The sequence below is a fragment of the Conger conger genome, chromosome 6 (assembly GCF_963514075.1).
Source record: "Conger conger chromosome 6, fConCon1.1, whole genome shotgun sequence".
Lineage (NCBI taxonomy): Eukaryota > Metazoa > Chordata > Actinopteri > Anguilliformes > Congridae > Conger > Conger conger.
In genome coordinates this window covers 44,245,584-44,270,499 of record NC_083765.1, presented here as the reverse complement: position 1 = coordinate 44,270,499, position 24,916 = coordinate 44,245,584, and the positions used below count along the sequence as shown (strand labels likewise).

At 43.6% G+C, this 24,916-nt stretch overlaps 1 protein-coding gene across 3 annotated transcripts in view; it reads right to left on the bottom strand.

The window, feature by feature from the left end:
- Positions 1-6,024: 6,024 nt before the first annotated feature.
- LOC133130040 (zinc finger protein 536-like) overlaps positions 6,025-24,916 on the bottom strand; it is a 163,703-nt gene continuing 144,811 nt past the window's right edge. For 2 of the 3 annotated variants that reach the window (XM_061244260.1, XM_061244259.1), the window contains one exon: positions 6,025-8,012. In XM_061244260.1, the coding sequence (XP_061100244.1) occupies positions 7,813-8,012 (200 nt within the window). In that variant the 3' untranslated portion in view covers positions 6,025-7,812. Of the gene's footprint in view, positions 8,013-10,642; positions 10,672-24,916 lie in introns of all 3 variants that reach the window. The other variant, XM_061244261.1, reaches the window with a different exon arrangement.

Here is a 24,916-nt window from a genome sequence, read left to right as displayed (position 1 = left end):
CCAGACAGAGGAACAAAGAATTGGCCTTTGGGCGATATCCAGGCCAGAAATACGGCACAGAAAAATAGCTCCCTTTGTTTACCAGATATTACACGGTGATGAACAATAATTGACTCCCATCTAAATGGAAAGGCAGCAACCCCCTTTGTAAATTGTGCATTTACTAATCAACGGGCTCTTTAGCGGCCATTTTGGGTCAGAGTTTTTTTTCTCCTTTGTGTTCGTGAAATGGCAGCAGCTGCCGGCTCCTCGGCACGTACGGAAACTGTGCGCAGAAGGGCTCGCACATACGGCGTGTCTGAGGGCAATATTTCACAAGGCGACGGAACGTGAGCGCTGCCAAGTCTATTAGCGCACAGCGAGATTAAGAGCCCGGGACACCGAAGGCAGAAACAAATAAATACCAGAGTGGCGCTCCGTCGCCGTGGAAATGGAGCCTCCGTCTGGCCTTTCGTGTCTTTCCCGTTTCCAGCCCAATTTTCCATCTTTTAAAAACGCGTTTCGGAATGAACAGGAATGTGTTCTCATCCAAACTGACTGGCATCGATGTTTGAAAATAAGATGATTTTCCTCATACATGGAGTCCAAACAGGGGAGGGGGGGGGGGGGGGGTTGTTAGGGGGCTTAGGGTAAGTGGGTTAGCGGTGGAGGGGCGGGGCCAATGGCCAATGCCCAGCCAAACCAAATCCACAGATTTGTGCCGGAAACCGCAACAGCAGGCAGCTGTGTGTAACACCCCTCCCCCTCAAAATAGCACACAGACACATGCAGACACAAACAGTACATGAATCCACAAGCAAAAACAGAAGCATAAACACATGTAAGTGCATTCACACCTACAGAAATGTATGCGCAGATTCACAAACACATACAAACACGGATGCACAAACACATTCTCACACGTCAATAGACGTGGGCGACCACACAGAGAAACAGGCTGCATTGTATCCACGTTCCTCGCTGTTGTTCTGTGTACTGTGGCCTGCACCACACACACACTGAAAGCTCCAGGTTTGGGGTGTTCATCAGGTCCAAATGGTAAATGGTTGGCATTTATATAGCGCCTCTTTCAAATCTGCTGTACAATTGATACTACACATTGACCCATTCACACACCAACGCACCATCAGCTCCTCAGGAGCAATCGGAGGTGAGGTGTCTTGCTCAGGGACACTTCGACACACCCAGGGCGGGATTGAACTCGCAACCCTGCGACTACCAGATAGCTGCTCTTACCACCGAGCCAATGGCACCCCTGTCCACACCTGTACCACAGAACTAGAGCAACAACCCTGTTGCCTCACAAAAAAAGAGGTTGACCGGATCCTCTGTTTGCATGTTCTCCCCAAGCTCACGTTGGTTTCCTCCAAGTACTCCCACAGTTCGGACATTTAGGATCCAGGGATGATTTCAAAAGAGATGTCAATCTCAATGTGACTACTCTGGAGGTTAAATAAAGATAATTATAAAAATAAAATAAAAACCGGCAAATCTATTCGCTTCTAGAGACAGTATGGAGCAATTACAGAAACAGGCCTGTGACTGAACACACACAGGAAAATGGCTGCTGTTTGTGAGTTTTTGCAGACCACAAATCTGTGAACACAAGCCCTGATGTAATGGCTGTAGTTCCATGATGTTTACCAGGGGAAAGGATGGGATGGCTTTCCATAACCATGGGGTTCCAGAGCTCCAAAACCAGTGAACACAAGGGCCTTTCCAGTACTGTTTTGATGGTCTCTCCGCTGCCTGAAATAGAATGTCTTCTTCAGGTCTGAGGTACGATTAGGCCCCTATTGTCTAGACATATACATTAATTTATTACCTTTGATCTTCTTCTTAATATTAATCCGCACACAAAGCCCAAGAAGGTGGTAGTCCAGTTCTGATAGCAACATTAGAAAAATGTAGCTAAAATTAGGTCTATGTTATCTGTTGGCGAGAAGGTCACACCTGCATTTGTCTCACCTTGACTTGACTACTGCAAGTCCTCTGTGCTCCTGTCTGAGTCAATGCTCCTGTCTGAGTCAATGCTCCTGTCTGAGTCAATGCTTCTATCTGAGTCAATGCTCCTGTCTGAGTCAGTGCTCCTATCTGAGTCAATGCTCCTGTCTGAGTCAATGCTCCTGTCTGAGTCAATGTTCCTGTCTGAGTCAATGCTCCTGTCTGAGTCAATGCTCCTGTCTGAGTCAATGCTCCTATCTGAGTCAATGCTCCTGTCTGAGTCAATGCTCCTGTCTGAGTCAATGCTCCTATGTGAGTCAATGCCCCTGTCTGAGTCAATGCTCCTGTCTGAGTCAATGCTCATGAGGCTTCAGCTAGTCCAAACCTCTGCTGCCAGACTCTTCTCCAAAACCAGCAGGACCTCCCATATAGCCCAAGGCCTCTTTATAATTACACTTCCTGTTTCTTTAAGAATTGATTTCTTAAGAACATTTTCCTGGTAACTATTAAGGAGAGGATTGGATTAGCCCCTGAGTACATTGCTGAATATGCGCACCCATGCGTCCCTGAGGACATTAAAGCCTTGCACTGAGTGTTGTTTTTAATCTCATTTAAAGATGTATCTTTTTAATCTTGCTTTTAACTTTACTTATGAATTATTTGAACTGTCTTTTATTTCTCATTTTATCACCTGCATTTTAATGTCTTTTTATGACTTTTTATATACCTGGATTGATGCTTTATTTTCAATTAAACGGCAAAATTCTGCAGAATTCACACATCTGGCACATTGTGTTCAGGAGGATGGTGCAGTATCTGGTTGCATCTGGTTAAGTCTGATCCACCTGCAGCATTACCACAACCATTACTGGTTGCTTGGTCCTCTGGGTGGGATCCTAAGTACATGCCTTCTGCTCATGACTGTACAATTCCACCTCGGGACACCTATTAATTCACACAAACTGCAGATTTTTCATTGTACATTTAAAACATTTAATAGAAGCCTAGTGGATAATGGGTAACAGTGTATTCACACCTCATTGTTATCCACATGGCAAATTCGAGACCAAGCACTGGCATCCAATAATTGTTTTTAAAATTTCTTATCAAAGAAATTGAGAGGCTGTTTGTATTGATTACTCGGGTACTTCAGATTGACAAGCTGTGCAGAGCCGGGTCAAATACATAATTGTTTTGGATTCAAATTCTTTTAACATAAGGTAATGGTGTGAACAGGCCATTCAGCCCAGCAATGCTTGCCTTTTCTTACCCCTAAGTGTACCTATTGCTTAGTTTTCCTAAAAGCTAAATAGTATCTAAAACCATATCAAGCCACTTGTTGTGTGAAAAAATACTTCCTAATATCTGAAAAGAATTTATTCTTTGCCTATTTCTATTTGTGCCCTCGCTTATCTTTTATACAAGGAATCAATCTGGTTGCCCTTCTCTGAACTTTTCCAGTGCCTCTATATCTTCTTCTGTGCTCGATTGATCTTGCCTGGTGTAATTGAGCCAACCAAGATGGACAGAAGATAGGAATGCAAACCCCGACTTCTGGTTCTCTTGGTTGGCTCGGAGGGCCATAGAGTATTTCATAGGTTCCAGTACACCAGACAAGCTCAGTAAAGCATAGAAATGTACTTGAATCCAAAACAATGACGTATTTGTCAGGTCTGCAGCTGTGTATAGTAACTGACCGTGCCGTGCACTTGTTGATGTTAAACCGTTTGCTATGGTCTGACCCCCGTCCTGTCTGAACGGCACGGTGGGAAGAGAAACCTTGTAATTTGTGTTGTCTGCTGCGATGGTCTCGGGAGTTTGGGTAAAAGAGTACAGTTACTGGCTCGGGTTTGCAAAGCATATAACTGTCAGTGCAGCATGTGGAAGGCAAAGCTTGATGGACATTTTGAGACAGAAGTACAATTCCTTAATCTCTCCCTCCACTGCCTTCAGAATCTTCCAGAGGAAATTAATTGCCAACTGCAGCACACAAAAAAAGGAAAGATACTGGATATGATCTTAATTCGAGAAGCGTGAGAATGATGCATCTGAGAAATCTGCACCGAAAGAGCAACATTCCCCTATTAGCTTTCATCAGTCATACAGACGTGAGCTGGGGCAGATTCTGTGAGCGTCGTTTTTATCATGTTCTCACAATTACTCATAAATTGATTAAAAAAAAAAAAAAAACGTGACCGTGGGGGTTTATTTCTTGTGACGAATACCTCTAAACTTTATAAACAAAACAAAATGTCAGGAGAGGGGTTGTAATACGGAGCAATCTCTCGATAATTAATGGCAAGATAAACAAAACATAAATTTCTTTATTGCGTTGCCAAGGTACCATTCAAATATGCACGAACCATGCCATTTTAATTAAAAGATAAATCTATGTGACACTCCGCCTCAGAGTCAATTATTCGGTGTGGGAGTAATAAAAATAAAGCCCATTAAATCGGCTTGCCTCTCTATTTCACCATTAACAGTAAAACTAAAGTGTCTGCATCAGGAACCGTCCTAATTCTGTGTCTTCATTTTACCCTCGCCCTTTTCTACATTGTTCCGGAGGTTTTCGAGGACCACGGCAGAAGATGTCTGCCACTTAGTAAAGTGGGACCGTGAGGGACGGGGGTTTTGTTTACGGCTATGCGCCTTTGCCCATTAATATTTCTTAGTGTGAACATATAATGGAATGCATATAAGCAGAATATTTGCAGGAAATGTATTGTTCGTTTCCAAGCTGCTTTTTTTCACATAAAGGGGACAGAGCTTATTTCTATACTGGAAACTTTAGGCAGTGTTGATTTTGGCATTTGTGTTTGTGTTAGCAGTGGTCAAAGTTTTCCAAAAATGACCACAGTAAATAAGAAGAGTAAGTGAACACTACAGTATCAGATTGGGGTTGTATGAAGTATATGCTTGGATTGGACACATATTTGTCACTGATTTGGGGTGTTGTGAGAAACAATAAAATGGCACTCCACTGTTGAAACTCATTGGATTCGGAGTTAAAATGGCTGCATATCGTTGCTGAAAATAAGACAAAGACTGCACCAGGTGCATTTCTCCCAGAGGTAGAGTTTTATTGCGTAAAACACTGGATAAACCTGTACTGCTTCAAAAACAATTTCAACTTCTATCAGCACAAAGAAATGCCATTGCTGAAATAACAACATCTCTTGATACCTCTATATCAGAATATAGTTCTTTCAACAGATGCATAATAAATAATGACCAAGAATAATCCTTAAATACAAAGTCGTCTACTTGTTATAAGCGTAGCAACAAAATCCTCTACTCTTCTCTTCTCCACCAAAGATAGAAATACTCTTCGTGTAGGAATGTGGACAGCATCACCACCAGTATCACAGAAATATACAGAGGAAAAAAAAAAAGTCTTTTTTTTTTTAGAGAGAGAAACAAGATGATATTTGAAATCTGTTGACATCTCTTCACTGCATCTGTCGCTTGTGTTACGATTTACAAATAGTCTAGGCGGGGGCAGGTGGGGGTATGGAGGGCAGGTGGGGGTATGGGGGTCGGTGGGGGAAGGGAGGTGTGGGGTGGGGTAGGGAGGGGTGGGTTGGTTTGGGGTTGGGTATTGTCCAGGGTTAAGAGCGCATAGGGAACAGTAGCACCAGACCAGAGGGGACTGACAAACACTTCACAAAGAAAGCCAGAAGCTTGTCCAGTGTCACAAACAGAGTTATTGCCTGCCATGTCTGAAAACACTCAGGAGATGGAGGGACACGGAAAAAAAGATGAAAAAAGTGTGAGAAAGGGAATGTTTTTCCCTCAACATTTTTAAATCTTTTTTTAATCTAATATACCGAAGGCAGCACACGCACGCACGCACTCACACACATACACACGGATACACACACACACAAAGCAAGCGACTTGACACAGTCACCAAAACACAGTAGTGCAGTTAAAATCCTAAAGCTGACTACAGTCATAAAGTACTTTTATTTATAACATTGCAGCCCCAGAGAAGAGCTCATACAAATAGTTGCATTAAATTGATCAGCTTAGTTTAAGTAAGGCAGTGAGAACTATACTAGAAAAACAAGAGAACAGTTGTTTATGCCAGAAATTTTCTAATTCCAAAGCAACATCATTTACATGGCGTTTCTTGTAGTATTTTTTTTTTTCATATTTTTTATTTTTATTTCATTTTTTTTTACAACATAATATGTAAACCATCTTTTTTTTTTTTCTTCATCTTCTTATCCTGAGATATGCTTACTCTGTTCTCAGGGTTAAGTGTAGATTGAGATATTTACAGGAGCTGCAGTTTAGTGTCTAAGTAAACTGCGTTAGGCAGAGCTAAAGGTTTTAAGGCTCTGGACTCTCGTGTTCACTCCCTGCCTGCATGGGAACGGACACCGTCTTACAGTCCAGAAAATTTATTTTATGCTGTTTTTTCAGCAACGCAAAAAAACTCATTTTTCTTTCTCACTCTTCTATTGCCTTTGACAAAAACTCGTCGTGAAAGTCAGCACTTTCAACCTTACCAGCTTGATTACATACTGTACCAATTAAACCTTGCATGTTATTAACCTTTCCGAAGTAAAATAACATATTAAAACAAAAACAACAGGGGAAAGTAGAGAGCCTTCATTATACTCATAAAATGTACTGTACAAAAAAAACAAACAAAACATCGGAAATCTGAATTGTACAAAAGCTTAAATTGATAAAAAATATAGAACAAATTTATGTTTTACAAAAACAAAGAAACAGCTCACACTGACATTTATGTTGGAGACACAGAAGCAGGAAACTATTTTTAGCTGTTGTACACTCGGCATGTAGTCCTATGAGTCTTCAAAGCACTGTAGGAAATTCCTTCATTTTGAATCCGGAGTCAAGCTCAAGTACAAACAATCCGTCTTGGACTGGAGCTTCAGGAAGTGTTAGAGAATGCCATGTCTGCTTTGTGAAGTTTTTATGAACATGTCGCGCCACGTTCAGTAACCTGTGACATCTCTGTCATTCATACACGTACTGGCCCTTCGTTAAAACAACCCGCCGTACACTTTCAGCAACATGTTCACGTAAATATTATATCCATTTGTTAGTCACATCCCATTCATTAATGTTCAGAAAAATGACAGTTCAGCGGGGCCTGAATGTACTCTATACTCTTTTGTTAAAAGTACACTATCGGTGCTGATTTTACACTGATTAGACGTGAATGTGTTACTCTGTGTCAAGCACATACCACACTGTGGTTAGACAGCAATATGGGGGACATTTTAGGCAAAAATGGTCAATGCCTTTCCTTGTCAATACCAAAAAAAAATAGCATTCCATGTACCTGCAGATGTTTTTTTAAGCTCAATTTAATAAGTCACAGTTATTCCAATTCAAGAAACTGAGAACCTAAGTGATAGTGTGTGGCCAGTCCCGTTGCATTGTGGGCCAGTTATGGTGACCCTGCTGAGAAAGGCTGCACGTGTCATTTTCTTTTCAAGCAAAATATCACTTTTTGGGGAAAAATAATAATTCCAAAGATTGTTTTTCTTCAAGTCCCTCCTTGTGTAATTATCAATTCAATATAATCATTTCACGTACTGTAAATACAAAAAAATAAATAAATCATTCTCGTGATCTTCCCCTCTCCACTCGTTGTTGACAGTCGACTTGTTGTTGCTGTTGTTGTTGCTACGTAAACACTGTGTGAGCAGCGCGTGAGGCTAATCATCCTGTACCTCTGTCATGTCACGGCAGTAAATGTCGCTGAAAACGCACGTGGAATGTACACTGTAACTGCGACTGAAGCTTCCTCCAACAGTCAGCATTTCTGTTACGCTTGTTGCCGGGGCGGCGGTTGCCATGGTCCTCGGGGGCCCTTCTGTGATGTCACTCCTGGAGGTGAGCGGAGTCGTTGGTGGGGTGGCCCTCCTCGGAGGTGTCTGAGTCCATGCGGGAGCGTTTGAAACGGCGGTCGGGGTACTGGCTGTTGTCAAAGGGCCGGCGGTGGACGCACAGCACGTGGGTTTTCAGGTTGCCCTTCTGAGAAGCGCTGTACGTGCAGTACTGACACTGGAATGGCTTCTGACCTGCAGGGAGCGCATAGAGACACAGCGTCGCTCAGTTACACCCGTACAATAGCACACAATAGCACTCAAATTCATTACATTACATTACATTGCATGTTATTTAGCAGACGCTTTTATCCAAAGTGACATACAAAAAAAGTGCATACCAAGGTCATAGAACAAACTACAGAACAGTTCAGAAATTATAATTCAAATCATGCTTTATTGGCATGACAAAATACATTTTATATGGCCAAAGCACAGAAAATAACACATAAGGAACATATACATTTGAACACATAAACATAGATCTAGACGTACAGTGTACAGACATAAATGCCGACCCAAATATGCTCACTGCTTTTGGCAAACATAATTTGCCGCTAGTCAGCACTCAGTCAAGAGGAAGTCTGGTACTATTTAAACAAACAAAACAAGATCCTTTTGTTTGAATGACACATGATATGTCAAGAACTTTAGTAACATTATCTATACTGTAGCTTCTGTATGATGCTACTTTTGAGTAAGATTCTATTGAACTTCAGTAAGAATCTTAGCACCTTTAGTGTGTTTTTTTCTTTTGGTACGTTTTCTTTTTTAACTTCATTAAGAATCTTTGAGCTTTCAGCAAGATTCACTGATGAATCTTTCGACCTTGAGCGAGAGTCTTTAGAATGTCAGTACATCAGTAAGGCTTTTAGTTGAACTCATTATCATTAACAGTCACATATTAATGCGGTAAACCCGATCTGATTCCTTCTGGTTATGACCACCAAGACCTAGACAGGCTGATGTCAGCTATTCTGCTGGGCAGACATTACATACATTCCCCTTTTCATTTCCCTTTAACAGTGTGTGGAATATGCGAGACATAACTCCACTCCAACGTGCCGAAATAGGCACGATGCAGACTTACTGTATGAGGTTATTATTGGGGAGTTTAATTTCGCAGCAGGTTTTTTAAATGGCACACGGCGCTCACCCACTCTATACAAGAGGGATTGCAGCAATCACGGGCTTTAAGGTGTTCCAGTTGTCTGAATTTTTTAGATAAGGAAGGTGGTGATGCATAATCGGAGACATTTCATCCATTTTGGGCCGGATTTCACACTCCCATACAACACTGCGGGGATCCTCTCTTCTCATGCCACAGCCGTGGGAAAGAAGAAAGACTCAGCCTGGGTCTGCTCACACTGCCACAGCAGAACACACCCGCCGTACGGGAGACATCCGTGTGTGAGTTTGTGCGCACAATATGTTTGTGTCTGGAAGTAATTAACAAATAGGTCATTTTCGTCACCACTTAAGCTAATTCACCCACAAAGAAGAACATGGAGGACCAATCGGACAGGTGACCGGACCGGATGTATAATTGAATGACGGACAGGTATTTAAAGATTTTTTACTGAAATTTTAGCCAATGCATTTTTTACGCATATAGTAAGCCTGCCCAAAGGCAAGGAGGGGTCAGACACAGGATGCTGTTCAAGCCAATCACAGCGTTTAGAGCAGACTGACTGAAAATCACCACGTCACGGTTTACACAAATCTGTGATGAAGCAGTCAAACATCAGAGAAGAACAGCACTGAGGAAACAAACCGTATCCCTGCTCTCTGCCACACACACACACACACACACACACACACACACACACTCACACACACACATGCTCACACACACACGTGCTCACACACACACACACACATTGGCAATGGAAATCAAAACAAAAAACAAGACAACGAACAACAGCAAAAACAATTATCCTCTCTGTTCCCTGACTCATTCACACTGGTATTGGCTAACCCTCCTAATTAAGTGCAGGGAGTTCATTTTATTTATGTTTTTATTTTTTTCTTTGGAAGGGGGTAGGGGGGGGGTAACACTACGTCACCCTATCAGACAGCTGGTCTGCACCCTGCACCCCCTCCATCCCCCAGTGCCTTCTGGGAATAGCTGTGGATGACATGACACGTCCTCTCGGCCAGCAGAGCTTTCGTCCTGAGGCTGGACGGCATATTCCCCTAAACACCCTCCCTTACTGATACTCCCCCATACTCATACACACCCTCCCTTACTGATACTCCCCCATACTCATACACACCCTCCCTTACTGATACTCCCCCATACTCATACATACCCTCCCTTACTGATACTCCCCCATACTCATACACACCCTCCCTTACTGATACTCCCCCATACTCATACACACCCTCCCTTACTGATACTCCCCCATACTCATACACACCCTCCCTTACTGATACTCCCCCATACTCATACACACCCTCCCTTACTGATACTCCCCCATACTCATACACACCCTCCCTTACTGATACTCCCCCATACTCATACACACCCTCCCTTACTGATACTCCCCCATACTCATACACACCCTCCCTTACTGATACACAGCCTGCCCCCGCCCCCCCTTCTCCTGCCACTTGTCCTATAAAACTGGGCTAATCTACACAGCTTGCACTAAGTCAGCTCTCTCACTCTCTTTCTCTCTCTCTCTCTTTCTCTCTTCCCCCCCTCTTTTCATTGCCTACCCTTCTCTCACTCACGCAATGCCCAGTACTGGCAGGAAATCTCTCTCATAACAACTCCATCTGATGCCAGTCCTGCCATCTGTGTCCGAGAACACTTTACGTACCTACGTCTGCCCGGAACCGGCCGCCTCCCCTGGCAGGGGAAGAGTGAGAGAAAGAAGGGAACGTGTGAGAGAGTGAGAGAGTAAGCACATATATGACAAATGCCTCCAGTCCCCTACACCAGACAAAGCAGCTTAAGTACTTTTCCATGTGTGTGTATGAATGTATGTGTGTGCGTGTGTGTGTGTGTGTATGTGTGTACAAGTGTGTGTGAATGTCTGTGTGTGTGTGTGTGTGTGTGTGTGTGTGCATGTAGAAGTGTGTGTGAATGTGTGTGTGTGTGCATATGTGTGTGTGTGTGCGTGCATATGTATGTGTTTGTGTGCAAGTACAAGTGTGTGTGAATGTGTGTGTGTGTTTGTGTGTGTGGCACCTGAGGACTGCTGATGTGTTTCAGATGCGTGTCCCTCCTCTGACTGACTGAGGAACCTGGCTGTGTTTCTGTATGACTCTGTGGCCTGTGTGATAAACTGCCCTCTGTCCCTCCATCAAGCCAATTCATACCACATCAGGGAGCTTCCAGTGTAAACCCAACACCATCCTGGTACAGCCTGCAGAATGAAAGCTTTGTTCACTGTGTAACTGTTAATAATTTACACCAGATGTAGAACTGTCCTATGTTTAGTACCAGGAGTAGTAATGTAGAACTTTCGCTACAGATTTTACCCTAATTAATCCTGTAATGGGATTTATCTGTGGGTAGTTGAGTTGTATGAAAACGACTGTCCAACCTTTGCTCAGGACGATAATGTTCAGAAATGTTCTGAAGGTAAAAAGCTGCACAGAGAGATGTGGGTGATAAAAGATGATGTGCCGCCTGTTGGTGAATTGTAACCTGTGGTAAGTAGAGTAAATCATAACCTGTGGTAAGTAGACTGAATCGTAACCTGTGGTAAGGAGACTGAATCATAACCTGCAGTGAGGAGACAGAATTGTAACGTGTGGTAAGTAGACTGAATCGTAACGTGTGGTAAGTAGACAGAATCATAACCTGTGGTAAGTAGACTGAATCGTAACGTGTGGTAAGTAGACTGAATCATAACCTGCAGTGAGGTAAGGCTAGTGTCTGTAACACTGCGGTACTGTTGTCAGCACAACCACACAACTCTCTCTCTCTCTCTACATTAGGATACAGGACTTTAAGCACCATTTTCAGTCCAAAGAGGAGGAGAGGGAGGAGAGAAAAAGAGGGAGAGAGAGAGAGAAAGAAAGAAAGGCACGCATGGAGACAAAGGAGCGGATTCAGTGAGACAGAACCGACATTTGGAAGTTGGGATTGCGACTTGATGATTCAGAGCATTTGTAGATTCATCCTGAGAAGAACACTAAATCTAAGGTGTGTACACAATTTTATTTAAAAAGAAACCAAGAAATAAAGTGAATTACAAGCCATAAGACAACAGCTTGGGGGATATAGAGCTGGTCTGTTTCTTTGGTTAAATCAAAAACAGGTCATTTCATCACACAGAAGATGAGGGAGGATGGAGCTGTAGGATCAAAGAATGACGCTACACAAAAAAGTCCCGTGCTAATTACCAAACAAGAAGACTCAAGCTAAGCCTGTTTCTTTTTAGGACTGGTACACAGTAAAATTGATTTAAGGCGTTGATTTAACCCTGAACATTTTACTGTTCATCACTGCTTATTTGACTGTAGACTCAGCAAGAGAGCTACAATTGCCTCGATGTTTCACACAGTGTGTGTGCGTTTATTGTCAGTGCTTGCACAGAGTATGCAATTTAAGGTATTGCCTTATGTATTCAGAACCAGACGTGGGTCAAATGATCATTTAAAATATTAATCCATTTTGATACCGGTACATTTTCTGAGATCACAGACCATTTAAAATTCATTGAAAATAATGTATGATAGTGAAGAGGTGCTTAAGATGAAGTAGACTCATCCTCATAAGAAATTAATCAGAATATGCAAAGAAACATTGGAGAAACTATTCACCAATATTCAAGACAAAAATTTGTCTAATATTTAAACTACTTATTTATTTCACGCGTGGCAGCTGAGAACACATCTACAGCGTTTTCCACACTGTCTGATCCAAACAACATCTCGGATCTTCCCCGAAGCATTCGGCATGATGACTGAGCCATATCAGTATAATACACAAATCCGCAATGGAAAAACAATATAATCTCTCAAAATATGGATTACCAATTAGTATTTATAAAGCTTTTTCAACATGACAATTTCAAAGTTTGTTCATTTCAGTTGAAACTACGCTACCTTTTTGTGTCAGAGCCTTTCCCAAATTCTTATCAGGACGACAAAGTACAGTGCAGTGCAATAAGAGTGATAGGATTTGCAGAAATCTACATTGGTGTTTGTTTAATAAGAGGAGCTCTGTGATTGGCGGTGAGCTCAGAGGTTCTGTGTTTGTTTAATAAGACGAGCTGTGTGACTGGCTGTGAGTTCATAGCTTCCGTGTTTGTTTAATCAGAGGAGCTCAGTGATTGGCTGGGAGTTTAGAGCTTCTGTGTTTAATCAGAGGAGCTCTGTGATTGGCTAGGAGTTCAGAACTTTGTTTTGAGAGTTGACGGTAAAGGGCAGGACATTTATCTTGTGATCGGCGGTGTTGGCGGTGGGTCTGAGATGGGCCCGGGGGTCCCAGGACACAGAGCCCACAGGCTCTCATTCACACCAGGTCCCATCACTGCAGCAGTGACCTGCCTGACCTCTGACCCCACACTGAGGACAGCAGAATAAGGCTCATTAATCAGGACCCAGAGTCTAATGTAACTAACACTTTCGCAATTACAGGAGATGTGATTCAGTTAAGAGCCATCTATCTCCCTGAGAATGCACTGTCACCCGTATCTACTGTACAGAACGGCCGGGGAAGAGAGAAGTGTGTGTGTGTGTGTGTGTGTGTGAGAGAGAGTGTGTGAGTGTGTGTGTGTGTGTGAGTGTGAATGTGTGTGCAGGGGCACACGGGGACCAGCTAGGTAACAGAAAACAGAAGTAGTGTGTGTGTGTGTGTGTGTGTGTGTGTGTGACTCAGGCAGTACTGATGACTGCAGCTCTTCCAAATTATGACACACTGTGGGAAACACCGGCCGCAGGCACTGCCTGCCCTGCACTGACCACCCCTTCTCCTCCCTCTCTCCCTCTCTCACTCTCTCCATCCCTCTCTCTTTCCCTCTCTCCCTCTCTCTCCCTCCCTCTCTCTTTCCCTCTCTCCCCCTCTCAATCCACTCTCTCCCTCTCTCTCTCTTCCTTTCTCTCCACTCTATCTCTCTCCCTCTACTTTTTCTCTACAGCCCTTCTCTTTTTTCCTCTCAGTTCCTCCAAGTCCTTTCTTTTCTCTCACTCATTCCTCATCGGTTCTCTCCCTTTCTCCTTTTCTCTCCTGCTCCCTCCATCCCTGTTCTCTCTCACTCATTCCTCTCTTCCTCTCTCCTCTCCTGTCTTTAAAAGATACTCAGTGTAAGTATTGGTGTAATAGGCAGTAGACACTCATCTTCATCCCTTCTTTATTTTAACACACTGTCTCTTCTGCATCCTCTCCTCACCTAAACGCGACACCTCCCCTGTTACCATGGATACAGGCGTGTCAGTGGAGTGTGGTGTCAGTGTCAGGGGTCTGTGCTGTTTCTCCTGCTGTCAGGGGTTACATCCTGTGTGTGACTCACTGATCTAACACTGCCACCTTCAGGGTGTACCCCAAAAATACACACACGCACGCACACACACACACATATAAACACATAATTACACAGTCTGATATCACACGTTCATACACACACACACACATACACACGCACACACACAATTACACAGTCTGATATCACACACATTCTTACAGACACACACACGCACAAACAAAAACACGCACATGCACACACACACACACACACACAAACCCAGTTACACCACCAGATATCACACACACATGCATCCAATTACACAAATACACAGTCTGATATCACACACACTCCTACAGGCACACACAGATATGCACAAACAAACAAAAACACACACTCATGCACGCACATGCAACCAGATACCAAGCTATGGCTAAATAAAGTAGCTTTTCAAAAAATGATCTGCATCTGCTGAAATAAAATAAAGATTTGAAAAGCTGGGAAGCCCAAGTCCAGTCATTTCATCGATCATTTTAAGAGCACACATTTGTATACTGATTCTGAATTCACAGTAAGCACATTTCCAGGTTAACTGCAAATATTTTGGGTCTTTGTGGAGTTACGCTGTGGTTCACAGTCAATAACGTTCTGGAATAACCAGCAACAGACAGCAACAGAGGGCGAAGCTTTAGTCCTTAAGGCAATAATCTGAACATGGTCTGCATTACTGAGTGTGTGTGTGTGAGTGTGTGTGTGTGTGGGTGTAAGACTATGTGTGCGTGTGTGTGAGATGGTGAAGCTTTAGTGCCAATCCCAGTCTCTCCCATCCTAAAGGCAATAATCTCAACATGTTCTGCATTACCATGTGTGTGTGTCTGTGCATTCAAGATGTGTATGTGTGAGATAGGGTGTGTGTGTGTGTGTGTGTGTGTGTGCATGTGTGTATGTGAGAGTGTGTGTAAGATTGTGTGTGTGTGTGTGACTGTGTGTGTAAGACTGTGTGTGTGTGTGTGTGTAAGACTGTGTGTGGGTGTGTGAGTGTGTGTAAGACTGTGTGTCTGTGTGTGTGTGTGTGTGTGTGTAAGACTGTGTGTGTGTGTGTAAGACTCTGTGTGTGTATGTGTGTAAGACTGTGTGTCTGTGTGTGTGTGTGTGTGTGTGTGTAAGACTGTGTTTGTGGGTGTGTGAGTGTGTGTAAGACTGTGTGTCTGTGTGTGTGTGTGTAAGACTGTGTGTGTGTGTGTGTGTGTGGGTGTGTGTAAGACTGTGTGTGTGTGTGTGTGTGTGTGTAAGACTGTGTGTGTGTGTGTGTGTGTGTGTGTAAGACTGTGTGTGAGTGTGTGTGTGTGTATGTGTAAGACTGTGTGTGTGTGTAAGATTCTGTGTGTGTGTGTGTGTGTGTGTGTGTGTAAGACTGTGTGTGTGTGTGTGTGTGTGTGTGTGAGGGGTGAAGCTTTAGTGCCCATCCCATTCTGAAGACCATAATCTCAACATGTTGTGCATTACCATCCTGGCACGGCCAGCAGGGCTGATTAAATTTTCATCACCAGCAGGGCATAAAGTGGCACAGCGCTCCCTTAACGCTGCCCTGCTAAATGACTGCAGTACCTCAGATAGCTTGCAAAACATTTTTATTGTTCGCCAGAATGGTTACTGCGGTCATTTGACAAGGGACATGGGAGAAGAATGCCTCGCTGAAAAGATTATCACACCATGGGAGCTGTGAGTCTCCACGGGGAGATGGCGCCAAACTAAAACACCGCCAACCGAATAAATGTCGGCAGGAAAAAAGAAAAACAACATTCTGCGCATGTATACTGTATACGTTCACAGGATAATTCAATAATTGTATCTTTCTCATTCATCTGATAGCCTGACATCATCAAACTGAAATCCTGAATAACTAATCGTTGCAATATTAGACTGTAAGCCGGTCTTTGTCTCCCTCTAGTGGCTATGAGTAGGAACCGCAATACGGGGAGGCTCCAAACATAGACAGAAGTGGCTACGAGTTCAGCAGGGGGTCACCATATGGCCACACACAGCAGAACATACATGCATACATATGCATTCACACACACACTCGCACACACACACAGACACAGACACACACACACACACACACACAGTTCTCGAAGGCAGAAGACACACCTGGATAATTTATCAAGCATAATCAGGATGTACATATGAATATTTGAGGTATTCTACATTGCAGATCAAGCCAGTCGTGTTAAGAGCTGAAGGGTACAACAGCCCAACAGCTGTCCCATTGGGGTACTGAGGATATCTCTGCTGTGCCTCTCCCGTGAGTCGAACCTGTGTCCTCCAGTTCCCTAACTATGCTACACTGCCACTGGAACGGTACAGCACAGAAGTGTGCTGAAGCTGGCTCAAGGCCGGCCTGATGTCACTCCAGTATGTCATTCAATGCCACTGGATAAGAACTAAAAAAAAAAAAAAGGAATTCAATTACCATTTAATGACATTTTCAACAATTATAGATCTAGTGCCCTCTTCTGGTAAATTGGGAGAATGCAACTAGTGAGGACAAGAACAATCCAACAGAGTCCTTATAGGGTAGGTACTACAATCATAAAATATTGGGTCAGTTTTGAACATTATATCATATGCCTTATACTACTATCACTGCATGGGGTTTTACACTGCACGTGCGATTAACCTGGCCCGGGGAAGCTGACTGGCTCTGATGATATCTCGACAGCAGCTTACCGTGGCCTGTGTGTGTGTGTGTGTGAGTGTGTGAGTGTGTGTGTGTGTGTGTGTGTGTGTGTGTGTGTGTGTGTGAGTGTGTGTGTGTGTATCTGGCTCTGATGACATCTCGACAGCAGCTTACCGTGGCCTGTGTGTGTGTGTGTGTGTGTGTGTGTGAGTGTGAGTGTGTGTATCTGGCTCTGATGACATCTCGACAGCAGCTTACCGTGGCCTGTGTGTGTGTGTGTGTGTGTGTGTGAGTGTGTGTGTGTATCTGGTTCTGATGACATCTTGACAACGGCGTAATGTGGCCACGCTAATGGGAACATAGAACCCCACCCAGCAGAAACAGCACAGTACAGACAGCAGCTAAAGCGTATACTACAGACGTTTTAGGCAAGATTGACCCGTTTTAAATATGAAAACCCCCCATTTTTCAACATGACAATCCCCCCTCTTTGCATGGCTGCACACACCTGCTTCCAACGGCTGTTTAATGTGAGACAGTCAGAGACTCCATGATGAAAATCATGTGCCTCAGTGCATCATGGCACTCATAGTATTTAATGTCTTATACTATCATCTTGGTAACCTGGGCAACAACTTTGCTTAGCCCACTGAACTCTGCTTAGCAACTGAGCCTTTGTTACTGTCGCACTTTGCATAAGGCTACTGTGGCGATTGTTAGGAATGGTTTATTTGGCAGACATTAGCAGACTATTCTTTTGATATCTTTCCTGACTATTGAGTGATCTGTAATGGTGAGGATCTGAGCAAGGACTCCAAGACGTCCATTAGATGACACATAAAATAAATAAAATGGAGAAGACGGGAGATGAACACGGATGTAGTGCACGTGTTATCTTTTGAAGTGCTTTTTATGAGGATCTTTTCTGTTAATTAATATAGTAATACTACACTATTGTACCATAGCTTTGTCTTTGTGCTTGCTATAAGCAATTAGCATTACACTCACTGCACACTTTATTAGGTAGACCTGTATACCAGCTTGTTAATGCAAATATTTAATCAGCCAATCATGTGGCAGCAACTAAATGCATAAAAGCATGCAGACATGGTCAAGAGTTTCAGCTGCTTTTCAGACCAAATGTCAGCACAGGGAAGAAATGTGACCTAAGTGACCGTGGAATGATTGTTGGTGCCAGAAAGGGTGATTTGAGTATCTCAGAAAGTGCTGATCCCCTGGCATTTTCATGCACAGCAGTAGAGTTTGCAGAGAATGGTGCGCAAAACGGCAGTTCTGCGGGCAGAAGCGTTGTTAATGAGAGAGGTCAGAGGAGAAGGGCCAGACTGGTCAAAGCTAATGGCAATGCAAATAACTATACAACAGTGGTATGCAGAAGAGTATCTCTGAACACACAATGTGTCAAAAGTCACAGAAGTCTAAATAAGTCTAAAAAATAAGTGTAATATATACCTAATTAATACCAAGTGCTCACTGAGTGTATATTTGCCACCAAAATTACTGAGTGGGGCTTGGAAACCCTCTAAGAAAAAACAGGATCCTGTTTCAGACGTTTAATTTACATTAAAATAACTTAAAATAGTTGAAGATAAGAACAATCTCAATCAAAGGCTGGTTTCTTAATCATGAAATGAACTCCACAAGATGTTAGAAATTAAATACATCCAAAACACAGACATCAATGGATTCCATTCAAAGACACTTGAGGGCAGTAATTAAAAAATCTAACATGGCTCAGCTGACTTGAGCAACAGCACTGTTTTTATTGTTTTTGAGAGCACATGAGGACTTCAAATACACCAGCTACCAGCCCTCACCCTGATGTGTAGTAATGAACTTCAGAGGAAAAAAAGTTTTTAACACTAGATGGTGCAATAGGCTTTTGGGTCACGATAACATTTTTCACCAAGTAAACTGTGGCTTTAAAACACACTTACAATTCATACACTTTAAATTTGGCACGCGTTGGTATGTAAAATTTTTGTGTAATAAAATAATATAATTACCAATTTGCATTACTTGGAACTTGTGTCACTGTTAAACGTGGGAAAATATTCATAGAAAGTAAAGGTGTATAAATATTAGAAATATTATAGAATAGATTCAGTGCCCTCTTCTGGTGAATTGTGAGAATGCAACTAGTGAGCAATCCTGTGGGGCAACACACACACAGCCAGGTAAGGAACGACAGTCAAACAATAGGTCAGGGGTCAGCCTTGAATATTAAATCATATATGCCATATACATCATATTCAGAGAAACCCTGCCATATCCCTGAACAAGCTAAGAGTGTACACATTTAATATTGTGCCTATGTCTCGATCAGTCATGGGTAAACATTTTTCAAACAATAAATAAATAAATATATTTTAAAGAGGCAGTAAGCTCAGGGTTTGGAAAAAGGAGGCACAAGGCTAATTGTCCAATGCACTGCATGGTCATAACCCCACTGCAGCTCTCATGAGCACAGTGATCTGTGAGCTGTCAGACCGTCAGGGGGGCCTGAGAGGGAGACGTTCACCGGAGCACCTGAAGTTATAAATATGTAAACCTGACCAGTGCGTGATGCCCGAGCACGAGTGTTATAATAATCATGTTTATTATGTCCATATGTTTAATGAACACCCTGCCCATCATTTAAAGTTGAGTCTCCGTCATTAACATGGATTGCGAGAATACCTTGCTGTTACAAAGTGACTTGTCGGTTGGACATTTTAAATCCAAAAAATTTCAAATGAAAAAGGTTTTGCCAATTACTTTTTATGTGTTATAATAACACTCAAATACTAAATTCAAAAAAGTTCAAAAATACATTCTAAAAAAACCCAAAACATATTTAACCTAATTTTATGGCCCATAATTAATTTAAGCGACATAAATGGACTGTTGAAAAGCACAATATTTTTCATATGACCTGAGAGCAAGAATATGATTATCCTGTTCTGTGATCATTTAATTATGGTTATGCATGAATGCCTGCAGTCAGGCATTTTGTTTCCCTTATATTTGTGTTTCTACGAAAGAACAAATAAGGTCAAATTCTTTCTGAGAACAGGACGGCTGTTCCTAAGATAGAAACCCCAGAGAGAACACTAACACGCTATCAGGTGAGCTGCTTTTACCGCATGTGAGAAAAACTGAATCTGAGAATGAAGAGGAGTCTCTCACATTCATGTGGGTGTGGGTGTGTGTGTGTGTGTAGGTGTGTGTGTGTGTGTGTGTGTGTGTAGGTGTGTGCGTGCGTGTGTAGGTTTGTGTGTGTTTGTGTGTGTGTAGGTGTGTGTGTGTGTGTGTGTGTGTGTGTGCAGTGCATAGCAGTAGCCTATCAAACACAGCCAATCAGACACTATGACCTGCCCATTACGTCTGTCAAAGCCTTCTCTCCCCAAGCCTCCACACCCCCCTCCTTCCCCTCCCTCACCTCCCACTTCACTCACCCTCTTTTTAGGCACCCCCGCCCCCCTGACCTGTCAATCAGCACCTGTCCTCCCTGAAAGCCCTCACTCCTCGCTGTGTGTGTTTCCCACAGTCAGAGAGGGGCTCGCTGCCCCAGTAAAGCCCTGCGTTAACAGGACAGGGCCTTCAGCCTCCCCATCATCTCATAATGACTTCTGCTGAAATGATAATGAGAGTCAAACTCTTCCCACAGAAATGAAGGAATGAAAGAAAACACACACACACACAGACAGCCACACACACATGTGCGCTCACATGTGCACTCACACACACCCACACACACACAGACACACACACACTGACACACACACACAGACACTCACACAGATAGACACACACACACTCAAATACTCGCACACACACACACACACACACACACACACACACACAATCCACTAAACGGTGTCTAAGACCGCAAGGTTTATCTGGGCTGATACTGTCAGGACCGATCAGCCCGTCTTCAAACCCCCACCCAAACTCTGACAACCCCACCCTGGTCCTGGCGACTTTTTCTCAGATTCTTTCCAGCTAACATAACGCAGATTGATCTGTACAGCTGGAGCAGATTCAGCCTCCGCTATCATGGGCAGAACGGGCATTTAATACCACTCTGTCTTCACCAGCCATCTAGCGTAATGGAAGAGGAATCTACAAAATGGCCGCCTCTTAAATTACCGTGACACACAAAGGTCGCGCGCCAACCGCCGTCTAATGGAAAAAATCATTAAGGAGAGATTACCACAGCGCTCCAGCATTAACGAGGTCAAACGGAGACTGTTAAAAAACTGTTTTTATGAAAAACAAATTCTGATTGCTGTAGTGTGAGACGTGTTTATAAGTCCTCTGCTTTCTTTTGAAAGAGGCTTTTTGAAGAGCACAGGAGGCTATTTGTGTTATCAGCTACAGAGCTCACATGATAGCGGCCTCAATGCTTCACGTCCTGTCAAATTCACATTAATTGATCCTATTTATGTCTGAGATACAGGCAAATTCTCCTTTCCTGTCACCTTAATAGAAGTTTACTTCAGGAGCAGCACCACTGCGCCCTTATGGCAGGGGTCTTTTTCAGTGTAAGCTGCAGAAAAGTCTTAAATGTTTTCGTCTTGTAATAAGACAAAAAATGTTTTGAAGTAGCTTGTTTTTAGTTACTGTTTGCTTGACAAGTAGAATGTTCTTAACCCATTGGCAAGTCTTGAAATTAGTAAATGTCATTGGTGAAATTTTTGTCTCTTTCAGCAAATAAATTAATGGAAATAAGATTTTAAGTCTAAAATTGTTGTTGAGACTGACTTTTTTTGTTCGTTTTTTTGCAGCATATCTCTGCAGAATGGCTTGTGCTGTACACAGCAGGGCTGGGTATTGGTGAAATGGCTTTGGCCTCACTCGATGCCCAGTGTCAGTGAACTCCAGGTTTTTCACATTGTAAAGCTATGATGGTAATATTCTCATTGCTCCTAACTACGTAACTCAAACACTAACAGCCCCCTGTAGTCCTACCTGGCAGAACCCAGCTCTGTACTACAGTACCCAGCAGGCAGCTGTCAGACCACCACCGGTGCCCACTGTCGGTCTGTCAGCGATCCTCCAATCAGCGCTGTATTGGGCTGAGAGCAGTGGGACTGTTCACTGACACTTGATCATCACTTCAACTGCCTAACCTCAACTGCCTGTTACATACCATAACATATTACATTCTCACAATAACATAACATAACATACAGTAACATAACAACAAAATATAACAAAACATAACATACAGTAATGTAACACAACAGCGAACAGGCCATTCATCCCTGTAATGCTTGCCTAACAGGGTGAGCCACTCAGCAGCCTTCTATTGAATTTCCCACAGAAAAGCTAGCGACATGCACAGCGGCTAAGGGGCTAGGGTGGCGGGTTTGAATCTCTCCGAGCGAGGTACAGCCTCCCTGAACTGCACCAGTAAATACCCCCCCGCGCTGTAATCGGATAGCATACTAAAGCATACGCTGCTGTGTGAAAGCTGCCCCGGATGAGGGCATCTACTAAGCCAGTAAATAAGGTAATGTAATAACTTTCAGTAATGGGAAAATCCGCAGCACCTGGCTGGGCTTCTTCCACGCGCGTTAGCTGGCTCTCAGCGATCTCCAGACGATTCAAAGTTCCTGCGAAGCATCTGTTACTCACACTCGCTGGATCTCTATTACCACAGCAGATTGCAGAAAGAACAGCACGCGCTATTTATACCTGTCTACCATTGGGGGGAAAAACTACCCAGAATGCACATGTTTATCTGGTGGCAAGTGCTGGTGATTCATTTTATTATTGTATTTAGCATATTAGGCATAAGAGCGACTGTAGGATACTCTAAACTATGTTGAAAACCATGACAAATTAGCATCCCTGGTTTAAAAGAAAGGAGACAAAAAAACAAAAAAAACTGCGATATGATTATGTAAATTAAAACAAGACTTCTGCGTACTGGATACATTTCTGTCGAATTTTAAATATTCCCATTAAAATATTCTCCGGGGAGGATTAAAAGGATAATTATGAAACAGTACTAGAGCTTCCAGGTTCCTTTCCAGTCCCGAGCAGACAGATTTTCAGACACTGGGCACATGCTCATTCCCACAGCAAACACAATTCCTCTGAGTCGAGCCACACATCTGCTCAAGTTGGAAATAATAGCATGTTTTTGGAGTTTCTGTGGCAAAAACAAGGATCTGGGCTTGTAACCTCATTCCCAGTTAGAACAGTGCTGTTGTACTCTTGTTGTACCTGCTTAACCCGCATTGCTTCGGTATATATCGGTATAGATGGGGAATGCTACGTGTAACAAAACCCGAAAGTTGGGTAAGTTGCTCTGAATAAGAGCGTCTGGGAAGAGACTGGCTTGAAATACGTAATTGTTTTGGATAAAAATATATTTGTATGCTTTAGTGAGCTTTTCTGGTGTATTGGATGAAATACTGTCAAAAAGTGCAAATGCTGCCTTCTGGTCCTCTTGATTGGCTCAATTCCACCAGGCAAGATCAGGTGAGCACTAAACAATGCAAAACCATTCTTAATCCAAAACAATTACGTATTTGACCCAGGTCGAGCCGGAAATGTAATGTATTGGAGGGAGGCAAAAGGTATACATTTGCAGACATTATTAATAATGACTTTCACTCAGCTGTTCCTCGGGGTGAGGAGGCACTCACCTCTTGACATGCTCCCTCAGTGTTAAACCTGGATTTTGTGTCACCGCACTTAGAACAGAGCCCTCTTTTTTGACTGATGACTTGTGTAGTTCTGGCTTCTTCCGCCTGATAAAGCACTTCATCAGTTATTCCCCCCCAAAGGGCCGTATCGGTACAGCATTACAGTAACAGTCACGGAGCAGTACCGGCTCTGGCCTAACGGGGGCAGCACTGCTCTTGGCTCTCAGTCCAGCAGAAAGGAACCTGCACTGTGAGAGTTCAACTGCACAGAAGCGCTGCTACAACGACCTGAAATAATTCAGCCAGTCGTCTCAGGTCCGTGACACTGCCCCAAGAACACACAGCAGTGTGTTTACCGCCCGCCTTAGCAGCCGATAGGCAACGCACCGACACATTACCGATCATTTGCGTCTCACTTTACTTAAGACTTCCAGTCACCTTGTAAACACACAGCCAGTGCAGCAGGTGCCACACTCAGACGGGGAAGATGATTGATGGCTGTTCTGCCTGTGTACAGCGCTCCCTATCTGCTCCAGAACAGATGGCCAGGTGCTTGATTTTAATGTTAATTCTGCACCATTTTCCTTTAATGCATCATTTTAATAATTATATGCAAATGGGAAACAGAGCGCTTTTGTCAGCGTTTGATGAAGTATTTGTGTGGGCCGACGCCGAACTTGGCAGAGGAAAACCGGGGGATACACTCTTAATGCATCGGTTAACCACGGATCCTCCGTCTCCATCTGCTTCCCTCTCGCACACCTGGAAGCCTCTCGGCACTGACGGGGCGCGTGATGAATCTGGGAATTCTGATTGGGAACGTCGTCGGGAAAAGGAGCGCGCGTGAATGGAGCGCCGGTGATTATCCCGCCTCCCGGCCGACGTGTCGGAGGATACGAGACACGCCGCGCTTTTTGGACGCTCACAATTAGGGTTGCTACCATTGTATCTGAACTGAAGCGTTCAGTTTTCCAATTAACACGTTTCCCTGGGCTGTTATCGCAGGGCCCGGGCTCATTAGAGCTTCAGAGGGACAAGGACACGGAGACAGAGAGAGGGGCAACGAGAGAGAGAGGAGCCATACCGCGGGAAGGGGCCGGGCTGAGGCTGCGTCACTGCGATGTCATCGGCTGACATCATATCGCCAGCGAGCAATGATAACACAGGAGGAGACAGGGAGGGGCAGGGCTGATGTCACTGTGATGTCATCGGCTGACATCATATCGCCAGCGAGCAGTGATAACACAGGAGGAGACAGGGAGGCGCGGGGCTGATGTCACTGTGATGTCATCAGTTGACATATCGGCAGTGATAACACAGAAGGAGACAGGAAAGGGC